Raw genomic sequence first — 13,550 nt, 5'->3', positions numbered from 1 at the left:
AGAAAGGTAAAGAAGGTGAGGAAAAGGGAGGGAGCAAGAGATGAAAATCTGAACATGAAAGAACAATTTGTAAATAATATTAGATAAAGGTAAGAGGGAGATGAAACATACAAAAGCTTTTAAAAGTAAGATAAAATAGGCAAACCTGGACTGATGTGAACCTAGAGAGATCTGAGTTTTATTCCTGGAACCTACATAGAGGAGAAATAGAGAGCCAGCTCCACAAAGCTCCCCTCTGACCTCCACACGCATACCTTGGCACATGTGCTCACATATACAGGCACATGCACACTAATGATGTTTTAAAATTTGTTGTTGGTTTTTTTTTTTGGTTTTTGGGTTTTGTTTTTTGTTTTGTTTTGCTTTGCTTTGCTTTTTCGAGGCAGGGTTTCCCTATTTAGCTTTGGCTGTCCTGGACTCACTTTTGTAGACCAGGCTGGCCTCGAACTTACAGAGATCCACCTGCCTCTGCTTCCCAAGTGCTGGGATTAAAGGCGTGCACCATCACACCCTGCTTGTTTTAGTTTTTTTAATGATGTGTCTATTGTGTGTATGTGTATGTGAGTGCGGGTGCAGGTGTGCAAAGAGGCCAGAAGAGGGCGTTAGATCCCTAAAGCTAGGTGGCTGAGAGCTGCCCAACATGAATGCTGGGAACTGAACTTGGGTCCTCTGCAAGAGCAGAGGGCTTAACTGCTGAGCCACCTCCCCAGCCTCCAATACCCCTCCCCCTGCCTTTTTGTCAAATTTTGTAACATATGTAAATGAGGCTTTGTCCTCACAGCACCCTACCCCAGTCTGGGGAGGAGCTGAGGCTAGGGCTTAGGCCCATCCTTGTCCCCTGTGCAGCTTGTCTTTCTCTGTCCTCTTTCAGGAGGAGCCCAGCAGCTTTTCTCTCTTCCTCTTTGGAATAAAATCCCTCCCTCCATTACTGTGACACTTCTCCTTCACAGGAGTCACACACAGGCGGCTTCTAACGTGACACCTTACTTGGAAGTCTCATTTTCAAGAGATCTCGATTTTGTTCACAGAATCGTTGGTTAGGGAAAACCAACATCTCGCCTTCACTGTCCCACTTCAGTCACTGCAGAAGCCTGTGTGACCTTGGAGGTCACACCATGCAGCTCTGAGGCTGTAGGTGCCAGCAGGGCATCCCCTAAGCCAAGGAAGCTCTCTACTGTTTGTGGTGGCCTCTATTTCCACAGGCTGTGCTCAGTCCCCAGGCTGCCTGTCCCCTTTAGATACTGTCACAGCCCCAGCCTGGTCCCCTGACCAACAGTCACAGATCGGGATTCCCACAACCACCTCCACATCTTCACTTAATTTTCTCAAGCAGCTAAGGCAACTGGGGGGGGGGGGGCAGGGGCAGGGGAGCGGGGGCAGGGGAGCGGGGCTGGAATTCTCTCAAGCATATTCACTTGTTAGGAAAGAAATTACAAAGCATTCAGATGAAAAGGTGTGTGGAGAGAGGTGTGGGGAAGGAAGGAAGCATCCCTGCCCTCTCCAGGTACTCTCAATTTCCAGAAACTTCTCTGGGTTGAGCTGTCAAGGAATCTGTGAACTCTGACCTCTCTGGTTCCTATTTCACCTGCGATGACCTGGCTTGGGGAGAAATCAAGGCCTGCTCAGGTGCTTGTTGCTGTTGTGTGCAGCATTCCTCCCTTCAGGGCATTCACTGGGCACTAACTCTCTGGCATAAGGAGGTCACATGACCCATCATGGGACAAGGCAGGCCTGAGGGTATCTGTGACCTGCTACAGGACAAAAAGTAGAGAAAGACAAGGGTCTCGACAGCCTGCTTTGGGGAATGTGGTGCTTCGTCCTCACAGTTAACCTGACATGCCTGGGAACAGGGAACCTCAGTGGAGGGCCTGCTTCCATTGGACTGGCCTATGGGCATGACTATGGGCATTTTCTTGTTTGCTGATTGCTGTAGGAGATGCCTAGCCCACTTTGGGCAGTACCATACCTATGCCGGTGGGGCCGGCCTGTATAAATAAGGTAGCTGACTGTGAGCCTAGGAGCAAGCCAATAAACAGTATTCCTCCATGGTTTCTTCTCCAAGCTCCTACCTTGAGTTCCTGCTCTGGCTTCCCTACATGGCTGACTGTGACCTATAAAGTGAAAATAAACCTTTTCCTACCCCCAAATACTTTGGTCACAGTATTTATCATAGCAGCAGAAAGGAAAATAGGACATGGAAAGGTAACTCTAGATATCTGCCCTACCTTGGGAAAGGGCCTATGAGCAAGGAACCATGGGTAAGAACAAAAGGTGTGTGTCACACTATGCACCTGCCTGTAGCATCCAGGGATGTTATCTCTTTTATGTTCTGATGGTATCAACCAGTTTTCACGTTTTGTTCAGCGTGAGTACATGTTCCTGCGTTTGCAGGTACCCATGTGTGTGCACACATGTACCCACGCACATGGAGGCCACAGGTCAACCTCAGGTGATATTCTTCAGGAGGACACTGTTTCTTGAGACACCATCTCTCACTGGGACCTGGAGCTCTGACTAGAATCAGTCTGGAGAGACTGACTGACCAGCCCAATCCTAGGGGTCCATCCCTCCCTGCCTCCCCAGCACTAGGATCACAAGCATGCAGCACCGTGCCCTCCTCCTTTGTGGGCACCATGAGTTGAACTTGGGGCCTTGCACTTTCCACAGTGAGTGCTTTAACCAACTGGGCAGACTCCCTCACCCTTCGAGTTTTACCCAATGTTTTGTCTATGTTCAGCATCTAGTCTCATCAGTCAGGTGCTTCTGGGTCGTGCTGGGCAGCAGGTTGGGTGGTTTTCCTCCTCTCGTGCCCAGAGCTCTGCCCAGTGTGGCCTGTCTTCCAGCCCCTTCCCTGTGACCCCAGTTCCAAAGGTTAGGGAGCCAAGACCCCCACCCCTTGCCTCCAAACAGAGGGGATGGTGCCGAGGGAGAAGGACCCGATTCCCATCTCCCTCCTTGCTGCTGGGATAGCTCTAGGTTTTCAGTTCCACTGTCCTTCAGTTCCCAGCTTTCAGAACATGATTGCTGTTGCTCCTTCTTTTTAATCTCCTAAATATAGTTTTAGATGAGGGACTTCTGGGTGGTTTTTTTTTCTTTTAATCGCAAAATCATATTCAATCCAGTGTGTTAACAAGAGGCCCTCACAGCCATGCCTATAATAAGCTGTAAGTGGTATATTGATTTCATAGGACAATTTCCTGCATCACAGGGAGAGTGGGAGGGGGGCCCTCAGACACCTACCCCTACAGATGCTGCCAAACCATCCAATGCAGGCAGGCAGCTGGACCCTGCTGGATCTACCTCTTTCCAACCCCACCCAGCAGCACCCTGAGTGGGTAGAAGCAGGTTGGGCAAAAAAAACAGCACACTTGCTGAGAAGAGCATGCTGGGTAGCACCCAGCTGAGCTTCAGGCACTGGGTTCCTAGCTGTCTGGGGATGGCCCTCATGCTGCAGACAGGGAGCCCATTGGCAGGACTCTGCTAGGAAGCTTTCCAAACATTGGCTGTCCAGCTGAAGGGGATGATTGATGCCCTACGCTGCCTGGGCACCATGGGAAAGGTGACTTTAGCCAGATAGCCCTGTGAGCAAGAGTCCTGAAAACAGGCTTGGGGTGGGTTTACAAAGAAATATAGATGAATAGAACATGTGGGATTGGGGCTCCAGGAGAGGGCAGAGTGTTAGCAAAGGCTAGGGAGCAAAAACGGTGCTTGTGTTCTTGGGGCTCAGGAGAACGCAGCATCAGGAGACAGCCCATCCCTTAGCCTGTGCTCTATCCAAAAGATGGCTAGGGAAAGGCAATACATATGGAATTGCCCAGCTCGATGATGCCACTGTTCCTCTCCTACTCCACCCACCACCACCCCTCCTCTCTGACCCAGGAACTGGATGACACATATCAAGACGCAGCCAGTGATGTGTTACTGGCCCTCTGCCGGCATTCGTGGCCAGCAGTGGCCAAGCACTTGGAGACGGAGCTCCTGACAGGCGTCTTCCCGCACCGCAGCCTGTTGTATGTGATGGGCATCCTGTCTTCTCAAGGTACATGTTGCCATAGGACAGATCAAGGCCAAGGCAGAGAAAGAGGCCATGAAGGGCCTCTGCCACCACCCCCTCTCTCCATGCCTATGGCTGCACATGGGTCATGCACCTAAGCTTCTGCAGTGCAAGCAACCCTCTGCAGCTCTGAGCTCCATGCCCCACAAGGCCTGAGTAACCCTGGCCATTCTAGGGACCTCCACACCACTGTCTGATAGACCAACAGTGCTGTTGGTCCAGGAGTTGGCCCAGACTCTGTAAGATTGTTACTCTGCCCTGATAACCTCTATATACTGGTTGTTTCATTGGTCTCCCTTGGCCACACAAGGCAGATGAGAATCCCAGCTCAAAAGAGTAGTTTTGATGGTCAGGGTCACCCAGGTTGCCTCACCTCAAACCCTGACCTTCGGCCTGCTTCACCCCATTCACTCTTTTCACAAGCATATGCTATCCTTAAAAATGCCCAGTTGGGAAGGTTCTGGCCACAATGAAGCCAGCTTCCCAGAAGGTCACTGGAGAGGGCTTCCAGTAGGAGACAACCAGTGTGGGCCCCATCTAGCCAGGCCTTGGAAGCAGCAAGTCAGCAATAGACAAGGTCAGGCAGGGAGGAGAAAAGGAGAGGTGTCTCCAGAGATATTCTGGGGAGCTTGTGTTCAAGCCTGGATCTGGCTTAGCTCCGCCTGCCCTTCTCCAAATTAGCAAGCTGATTGGAGGCTCTTCCGGTACAGAGGGATCCCCAAAGCAAGCCCTCCTTAATATCATAGAGTTTCCAAATGTTCTTATTGAAGGCCTTCCAAACCCATAAAGTGTCCCTTCCTAGCCTTACTTAAAGGCACCACAGCACATCCCCCAAAGGCCATGCTTCAAAGGGCCTCACCATTTACCAGTGGAAAACAAGGTCTGAAGAAGACAGACAGCCTGCTTGGACACAGCACGCAGGCAGTGCCAGGATTCCAGCCCAGCTCTCTGGGCCCTGATCCCCCTTCCAGCTCATGTGCTTCCTACTGGAGGCTGTCCTACCCTCCCCCTTCCCTGTGGCTCCCACTGCGCCGGAGCAGGCTAGTGTCTGAGGGATGTGCAAGACCTGGCCTTTAGCCTACCCTCTTTTGCCACAGAGGAGCTTCTCAAGAAAGAAGACAGAGAGAGCTGGAAAGATCTGCTTTTCAAGGTAGGGAGGGAGCCTACCACCCCAGATCTTCTGAGGGACATCAGCAAGTTCACATGGGAGGAAGAGAAGAAAGGGAGAGGTGGGGAGAATGAAGGAGTGGAAAGGAGGAAGGGGAACTAGAGACAGCAGTGGGCAGACAGAATCTCCACTGACAGATAAGCACACAGCATAGAGGCAGGAGGTGGCTTTACCAAGGTCACTGGGGGAGCCAGGATTTGAATCTTGATCTCTAGACACTTGGCACAGAGTCGATGCTCAACACAGACAAGCTAGTGGCCACTCACATTTGGGGGACTAGAAAAGACAAAAGGGCCAGAGTTAAGACTTGGAGAAAATGGAGACAGGCTGGGGTTTACTGAATATGTGACAGTCTCAGAAGCCATGTCGGGGCAGGCCCATCTCTGGACCCTCTCCCAAGTGGAGGGGCTTGTACTGAGTTTGAGTCGAAGCTCAACTACTCACAAGTGTGGCCCAGGCTGACTTCCTTTGCCTCTCTCTGTTGCTTAGTTTGCTCATCTGCGAAATGGGGCTAGAGGTGGTTGTGAGGGTCTCATCCAGTGCAGAACACAAGGGGTCCTGCTCAGTGTTGGTTGTCAGCACTGGGACAGGTAGAGAAACAGGAGTGGGTTGGAAAGGGGGAGCAGAACATCAAGAAGTAAGTCACTGAGGACTAGAAGACCAGAGACATCACTAGTCACATTGATCTGATTGGCAATCCTCGATGCTATGAATAGGACTTGCCTCTCTCAACAATCCAATACATTTAAAGGGGCTAAAACCAAACCGAAGACTTCTAGGACCAAAACTTAAACTAGAGGTCAGTGCTAAAAATATATCAGAAGACATTCCAAATGCTTCAGGATTAAACAACTCACCTCTTAGTAAATGTAGAGAAAGACATCTGAAGGAAAATCAGAAAATATATTTAAATGAGTGTTAATGAGAACATATTTGGACATACTGAGGTACAAAAAGTTTTTTATATTAGAAAGGGTATAAAACTTCATTGCTAGAAGCTACCTAGGGAGAACAAACTAAACCCAAAGTAAAAAAAAAAAAAGAGGGAAAATCCACTCAGAATGCAGAGGCAGGAGGAGTGCCTTAACTTTGAGGCTAGCCTGGTCTACATAGCAAGTACAAAGAAAGAAAAGCAAGTTCATAAAAAAAAAATCACTATACTGATTAAGAGGGAAATTTTTCACTTTCAGCACAGAATAATTAACAATTACACAAACACTTTAGGTATTAAAGGATTCCCTGCAAAACACAGATCATCAAAACTGAAACAAGAAGAACCAGAAGGTTGCAGTAGTCCTGTGTCTATTAAAGAAATGAGAATAACAGTGTGAAATCATCCTGTTCTGAGCCAAGCCTTTTCCCCAGCTATACAGCATGCATGCCAGTCTCTTGAATGGCATGTTTGCACGAGTAAAGAATTTATTCGTTAGCTGCCTAGCAAATTGACACAAGAAAGCAGGTCTGAAATCCACCTCCAAGCCTGGGGAGAGGTGACTGGAGGTGTCGCCACAGTCAGCTAAGGTCTGGACGGCCTATTCAGGACCCCAGCTGGCTTGTTCAGGTTCTTCCCTGAGTTTTGCTTCCATTTAAAAAAAAAAAAAAAAACCTCCCAGTTCTACCTGAAGGAATCTTTAGACCCAGAGGAATCCCATGGAGTTGTTCTGTGGACCCTGAGGAATCCTGTGTAGTTGTTCTGTGGACCCTGAGGAACCCCGTGGAGTTGTTCTGTGGACCCTGAGGAACCCCATGGAGCTGTTCTGTGGACCCTGAGGAATCCTGTGGAGTTGTTCTGTGGACCCTGAGGAATCCCGTGGAGTTGTTCTGTGGACCCTGAGGAGCCCCGTGGAGTTGTTCTGTGGACCCTGAGGAACCCTGTAGAGTTGTTCTGTGGACCCTGAGGAATCCCGTGGAGTTGTTCTGTGGACCCTGAGGAATCCCGTGGAGTTGTTCTGTGGACCCTGAGGAACCCCGTGGAGTTGTTCTGTGGACCCTGAGGAACCCCGTGGAGTTGTTCTGTGGACCCCGAGGAACCCTGTAGAGTTGTTCTGTGGACCCTGAGGAACCCCGTGGAGTTGTTCTGTGGACCCCGAGGAATCCCGTGGAGTCATTCTGTGGACCCCGAGGAACCCCGTGGAGTCATTCTGTGGACCCCGAGGAACCCCGTGGAGTCATTCTGTGGACCCTGCACACTACTACAAAAAGTGCACAGCAGCCATCCTTGCTCTAGCCTCAAACTGGAGACATGTAGGGCTGAGCAGAGCAATGACTCTAGCTGGAGGTCTGAACCCATGACCCAGTGTCCACCTTAGGAAGCCAGACAAAGGGAAGCCTCCTGGGCCCAAACTAATTAAAAATAACCAAGTTTTAAGTTAAGAAATAAAATGGAACCAGGCGTGGTGCCGCATGCCTTTAATCCCAGCACTTGGGAGGCAGAGGCAGGCAGGTCACTGTGAATCTGAGGCCAGCCTGGTCTACAGGGTGGGTCCAGGACAGCCAAGACTACACAGAGAGACCCTGTTTCGAAAAAAAAAAAAAAAAACCAAAAAAAAAAAAAAAAAAAAGGGAAAAAAAAGAAATAAAATGGAGTTTGATGCGAACAGCAGCACGGATGGATCTCAGAAGTACTTAGTGACGAAACATCAGACACACAAAAGCACACACTGAAGGACTCTAGGTACCCACAAATCCAGAAAGGTTGACACTAATTTATAATCAGAAAGAGTCGTGATAGAGGTGAGTCTCGGGAGCTCTGTGCAGATGTCAGCAGCTGATGGCTCATGGATCTCACAGTTCTAGCATGCATGCAGACCTCTTGCGCTGTGCACTGTGAATTTCGCTGTAGGCTAACTAACTATGCCTGAATGTTTTAAATGATGAGGAACCTCCATGAGTAAAGGTGCTTGCACCAAACCCTGGTGACCTGAGTCTCATCTCCAGGGCCTCTGTGAAGGTAGAACTGACTCCTGCAAGATGTCAGCTGACCACACATATACGGTCACATGTGTACACAGAGAGATAATAGTACTAATAGTAATAATAATGGTAAATTAAATGTATTCTTATTTTACATCTATGGGTGTTCTGCCTTCCTGTACGTCTGTGCACCATGTATGTGCAGTACTTGCAGGAAAGGGCAATGGATTCCCCGAAACTGAAGTTACAAATGACTGTGAAACCACCATGTGGGTGCTGGGAACTGAACTCAGTTCCTCTAGAAGAGCAGCCAGTGCTCTTAACCATTAAGCCATCTCTCTGGCGTGTGTGTGTGTGTGTGTGTGTGTGTGTGTGTGTGTGTGTGTGTGTGTGTGTTATACATATGTTACATACATGTATATGCATATGTAACATATAGTATACACATATATAATACAATCTATATATATTGGTAATATATAGGCTTTGAAGTTTCAAATATTTAGATATCTTCTAAGTAAAATGGTGCCTGCCCTATATAATCCCTGGATGCTCTGGACAGAGTGTACAGCACACACAGACAGAAACACTAACAATGCCTCTGCTGTGAGACATTTAGGAGTGCACAATTCCTATAACACATGCCGCAGCATCTTGGGTCAGATGGGGCCACACACTGAGGAAACTGCAGAGCTATCAGGAGGAAAATGTTTAATTTTCTGAGTTTTGAAATTTGCGTTGCAACCAAGAGACTCTGGAACATAGCACAGTGAGTAGACAGAAGGGAGCGGGTGAAAAGACAGGAACACACACACACACACACACACACACACACACACCTGCTTCTGGGTAACCCAGAGGCTTCCCAGGGGCCACAGTTCTCTGGGATCAACTTGGCATCTGTTCTGTATCCTAGAACACAGGGAGGGGACCAAGAGCTAGACATAGCCCAGACAAGCAAGCTTTTCTCAGGCTCCACCATCTGTGGAGAGGAATTTCCATCTCAGGCAAGGAAGAAAAGACTAGAGATGACAGACACAGTCCTCCCTACAGGGGGCGCTCTAAGATGGTCTTCTGCCCTGCAAGACACTCCCCGTTATGTTCACAGTGTCTCTAATTTAGGACTTCTTTAGGATAAATCCCTAAAAGTTTAGTTGCTTAGACAAACAAATTTTGGGTTTTAATTGATGTCAATATTGTTTTTTACTTGCTGTTGCCAAAACGTTCACAGATACACACACACAAAAAAAAGCTGTCAATTCAATCACCCTGCCACCAGAGAACACTTCTTTTTAGTTACAGATCTGTTGGGCATTTTCAGTGCTGTGCAAACAGGGCCTTGATGAAAGTAAGAAATGGCGCTCACACACTGTATGGGGCTGCTGCCAGCTGACACTGTTGTACAGCGAGGTGTTTTTGTTTTGGTTTGGTTTTTTATAAGCAGGAAGTATACTCAAATAATGATCAAAGGAGGAATAGATGCATATGCCAGCAACAGAGCCATTTATCATGATCAAGGAGTATATTGCCATATCATAATTGTGTGTGTCGGGTTTGACAGGACTGGTGGCGCTTAGGCCTGTTCCCTCCAGCATCACCACTTTACCATGAGAGAGAGAAAGAGAGAGAGAGAGAGCAAGGACACTATGACAGCTGCAATAGCAATCTCCCAGCCCCATTTTAACTTAATAGAAAATTGCCTGTGGCCCACGGTTGATGGAAATGACATTATGCCTCCAGTCTTTATGCAGTCTTGACCTAAGTTATATATTACCTTAATTTCCATTTCTTTTTCAATATTCATTATCTATTTATTTGGGGCAGATTGTGGAGCATTATGTGGGTGTGTCTGTGCACACACCCATCTGAACATTGGGCGTCTCTTTCTGCCTTACTGACTTGAGGGTCTCCAACTGAGCCTGAAGCTCACCATTTAGGCAAGGCTGGCTGACTAGCAAGCTCCCAGAATCCACCTGCTTTCACTCCCCAACCCCCAGTGCTCAAATACCAGTCACACACAATATTGCCTGACTTGTTTGTTGTTGTTGTTGTTGGGTTGGGTTGGGGTTTCTGTGAAGAGACACTATGACCAAGGCAATTTATAAAAGAAAGCATGTAATTAGGGGTTTGCTTGCAGTTTCAGAAGGTCCATGACCATTGTGGCAGGGCACATGGTAGCAAGCAGGCAGGCATTGCACTGGAGCAGTAGGTGAGAGCTTAATCTGATCCACAAACAGGAGATACACATAGAGGGGAGAGGAAGGAGAGGAAAAGGAGGAGAGAGAGAGGGAGAGAGGGATGGAGAGAGGGAGGGAGAGGAAGGAAAGGGACAGAGGAGGAGGAGGGGAGAGAGAAAGAGAAGAGGCAGGGAGGAAGGGAGAGAGGGAAAGAGGGGGAGAGGGAGAGAGAAAGAGGAGAGGCAGGGAGGGGGAGGGAGGGAGGGAGGGATGACGAGAGGAGGGGAGAGGAGAGGAGAGGAGAGGAGAGGAGAGGAGAGGAGAGAGCAAACTGGAAATATTGTGGGCTTTTGAAACCTCAAAGCCTACCCTCATGGACACACCTCCAAAAAAAATCCTTCCTAAAATAGTTCCACCAACTAGGGACCAAGCATTCAAATACATGAGCTGTGAGGGGCATTATCACCGAAACTACCACATTCCATTCTCGGTCCCCACAGGCTTGCAGCCATATCATAACACAAAATGCATTTATGCCAACTCCAGAAGTCTCCATAGCTATTCACAGTCCCAACACTGTTGAAAAGTCCAAAGTTCAAAGCCTCTTTCGGGACTCAAGGCAATCTCTTAATTGTAACCTGTAAAATCAAAAAATCAAATTACGTACATCCAACCTGCAATGGCACAGAATATACATTACAGTTCCAAAAGACAGGAAAGGGAGCCTCTCACTCTCAACTGTATTTTGCAACTCAATTTATATTGTTTAAACACACTTCTTTGAACATTTATCAATATTTGCTAAGATTTGGGGGGCCAAGAGGGGTGTCCCTAACACCAAAAGAGTGTTGGGAACAAAAAAAGCTCAGTCTCGTTGATGTGTGGCATCTTGGGACATTAGAAATGAAGAGCTCATGGCTGTCATTGCAGCCATCCTGTTGAGTTAAGGGTCAGTGGAACACGCTTGTAATCCCAAAACTCAGGGAAGCACAGGCAGGTGGATCATTGTGAGTTCAAAGCCTGACTAGTGTATAAAGTGAGTCCAGGACAGCCAAAGCTACACAGAGAAACCCTGTTTCAAAGGGAGAGAGGCGCGGAGGTGGAGGGGGTGAGATACAGGAGAGAGAGAGACAGGAGAGAGGAGAGAGAGGGGAAGGAGAGAGGAAAAGGAAAGAAAAAGAAAAAAGAAAGGTCACTGCATTCATTCACTTCATCATGCATTTCTTTTTTTTAATTTTATTTTATTAATTTATTCATATTATATCTCAATGGTTATCCCCTCCCTTGTATCCTCCCATTCCTCCCTCCCATTTTCCCCTTACTCTCCTCCCCTATGACTGTTCCTGAGGGGGACCTCCTCCCCCTGTATATGCTCATAGGGTATCAAGTCTCTTCTTGGTAGCCTGCTGTCCTTCCTCTGAGTGCCACCAGGTCTCCCCATCCAGGAGACGTGGTCACGCATTTCATTAGGAAACTTTGGAGCACCTACCACAGGTTGACTCCACACCAGGCACTAGAAAACAGACTGAGCCTGGCCTGTGGTGCCCACCCTGTCTCAAAGCCACTTTTGTTGACAACAAGCATGTCTGGGCTGTGGCTAGATGCCACACTGCAGTCCCCCAGGCTTGTGGATACCCCAAAAATATCTGGGGTACCTTGAGAAATGTGTTCCCCATCTCAGAGATCCACTCAACTGGCAATCGTGTTGAGTCCTAGACACCTAGGGTCAGGGGATAACAGAGCCTGGGCTCTCAGGCTGGGGAAAGACCAGCCCTGCTCGTCCCACCTACTCACAGATGGCCAGAAAGTCGGTGCCATTCCTGAACATAGACGTGTGGTCCAAGGAGTTGCTGTGGACCCTCACCAAGTCCGGCCGGATGCAGCAAGAATACACCCCAGAGAAGGTAGGACCCTCTGTCCCCAAGGGCCCCAGCCCACTCACCACACAGGCCCATGGGCTCTATCATAGGACAGACAGGGCCCTTGAACAATAGGGCTCTTGGTGGGCCGAAAGGGAGCAAGAACTAGGCCTGGGCAGCTGGACTAGAAGTGTCTCCCTTCCTCACCCCAGGCCGGGCTTTAGGCCACCCTGGGACAAGATGGGAAGGGTGGCCTCAGGGTGAAGGAAGCCTGGGAAGTTGCTCAAAGGAGCTCAGGTCAAGTAGGGCCTGCTCAGGACATGGATGTTGAACCCACCAGGACTTCCTGTTCACCTACTATGGGCTAATCCTTCAAGCTGAGGAGAACAGCACCACCATAAGGACACACCTCAGAACCCTTTTGGAAACATCTCACCAATGGCCTAAGCAAAGGGAGGTGAGGACCCAAGCAGGGGAGGTGAGGACCTAGTCTCTTTTGATCCTATAACTGCCTAGCTCAAACCACAGATTTGATCATGGTCACATACTGAGCCCTAATCCTAGTCATAAACTGGATTGTGCTGGTCACCTACTGATCCCTGATTTCCATCACACAGTGGCTCTTGCTTCTGTCACACATTGCCTTGACCCTGGTCATTCACATACTTAGCCCCCATCCTGGTCACTCACGAAGACTTTATCTAATTCTCATACAATGGGCTGTCATTTTAATCATCCTGGCTATATGCTAAGGCCCTGATCTTGGTTGCATACTGAGCCCCAGTGCTGCTCACAAGCTGAGACCTGGCCATGAGCACACACTGAGGCCTGATCCTTGCCTTAGACTAATCCCTGGTCCTGGTCATGTCCTGAACCCAGACCACAGCATGAACTCGGTCACAAACTAAACCATAACCTCATCTCCCTCTTCCCTTACGTCACTCCATTGCTACTCCTGAGCCTGTCTGCTCAGAGCTGCCATGAGAGACAACCAACCCCAAACCCCTGTTTACCTCTTTCCTCCCCAACTCTACCCACCAGACTCCACAAGAGACACCTCCTAAGAGTCTGAGCTGCAGGTCCTAAAGTGTGTGTGAGTTCCTGCCCCCTAGTGGTGGACTGGGGAGGCACTGAGTCCAGGTGACAGACCCAGGGGACTCTGTTCACAGGGCATTGCTCTCACAGTGGGGCTGGTCGCAGTACGCCACTTGGATGATGCCTGGGCCATCCTAGAGCAGTTTGGAAGGAGCACACCCGTTAAATGGAGCCTTCAGAACTTCTCCCTGAAGGTATCAACTCAGCGCTCCTTAGGGTTGCAGGGTGGGGGTGGGGGAATAGGGGGATGTCACCGAGGCAAGGATTTATCGGGAAAGCGGGAC

The 13,550-nt window shown here is 48.9% G+C and overlaps 2 protein-coding genes across 2 annotated transcripts in view; one reads left to right on the top strand and one right to left on the bottom strand.

Moving 5' to 3' along the window:
• Nucleotides 1-13,550, bottom strand: part of Ptp4a3 (protein tyrosine phosphatase 4A3) — a 759,824-nt gene that overhangs the window by 703,071 nt on the left and 43,203 nt on the right. The window lies entirely within an intron of this gene.
• LOC127201821 (maestro heat-like repeat family member 5) overlaps nt 1-13,550 on the top strand; it is a 65,865-nt gene that overhangs the window by 16,552 nt on the left and 35,763 nt on the right. The window contains exons 5-9 of the mRNA XM_051160525.1: nt 3,880-4,039; nt 5,152-5,204; nt 12,109-12,216; nt 12,512-12,628; nt 13,341-13,460. Of these exons, the coding sequence (XP_051016482.1) occupies nt 3,880-4,039; nt 5,152-5,204; nt 12,109-12,216; nt 12,512-12,628; nt 13,341-13,460 (558 nt within the window). The remainder of the gene's footprint in view (nt 1-3,879; nt 4,040-5,151; nt 5,205-12,108; nt 12,217-12,511; nt 12,629-13,340; nt 13,461-13,550) is intronic.

The sequence above is a fragment of the Acomys russatus genome, chromosome 17 (genome assembly GCF_903995435.1).
Source record: "Acomys russatus chromosome 17, mAcoRus1.1, whole genome shotgun sequence".
Classification (NCBI taxonomy): Eukaryota; Metazoa; Chordata; class Mammalia; order Rodentia; family Muridae; genus Acomys; species Acomys russatus.
The sequence above is the reverse complement of the archived record's forward strand: the minus strand, read 5'-3'. Positions and strand labels throughout refer to the sequence as shown.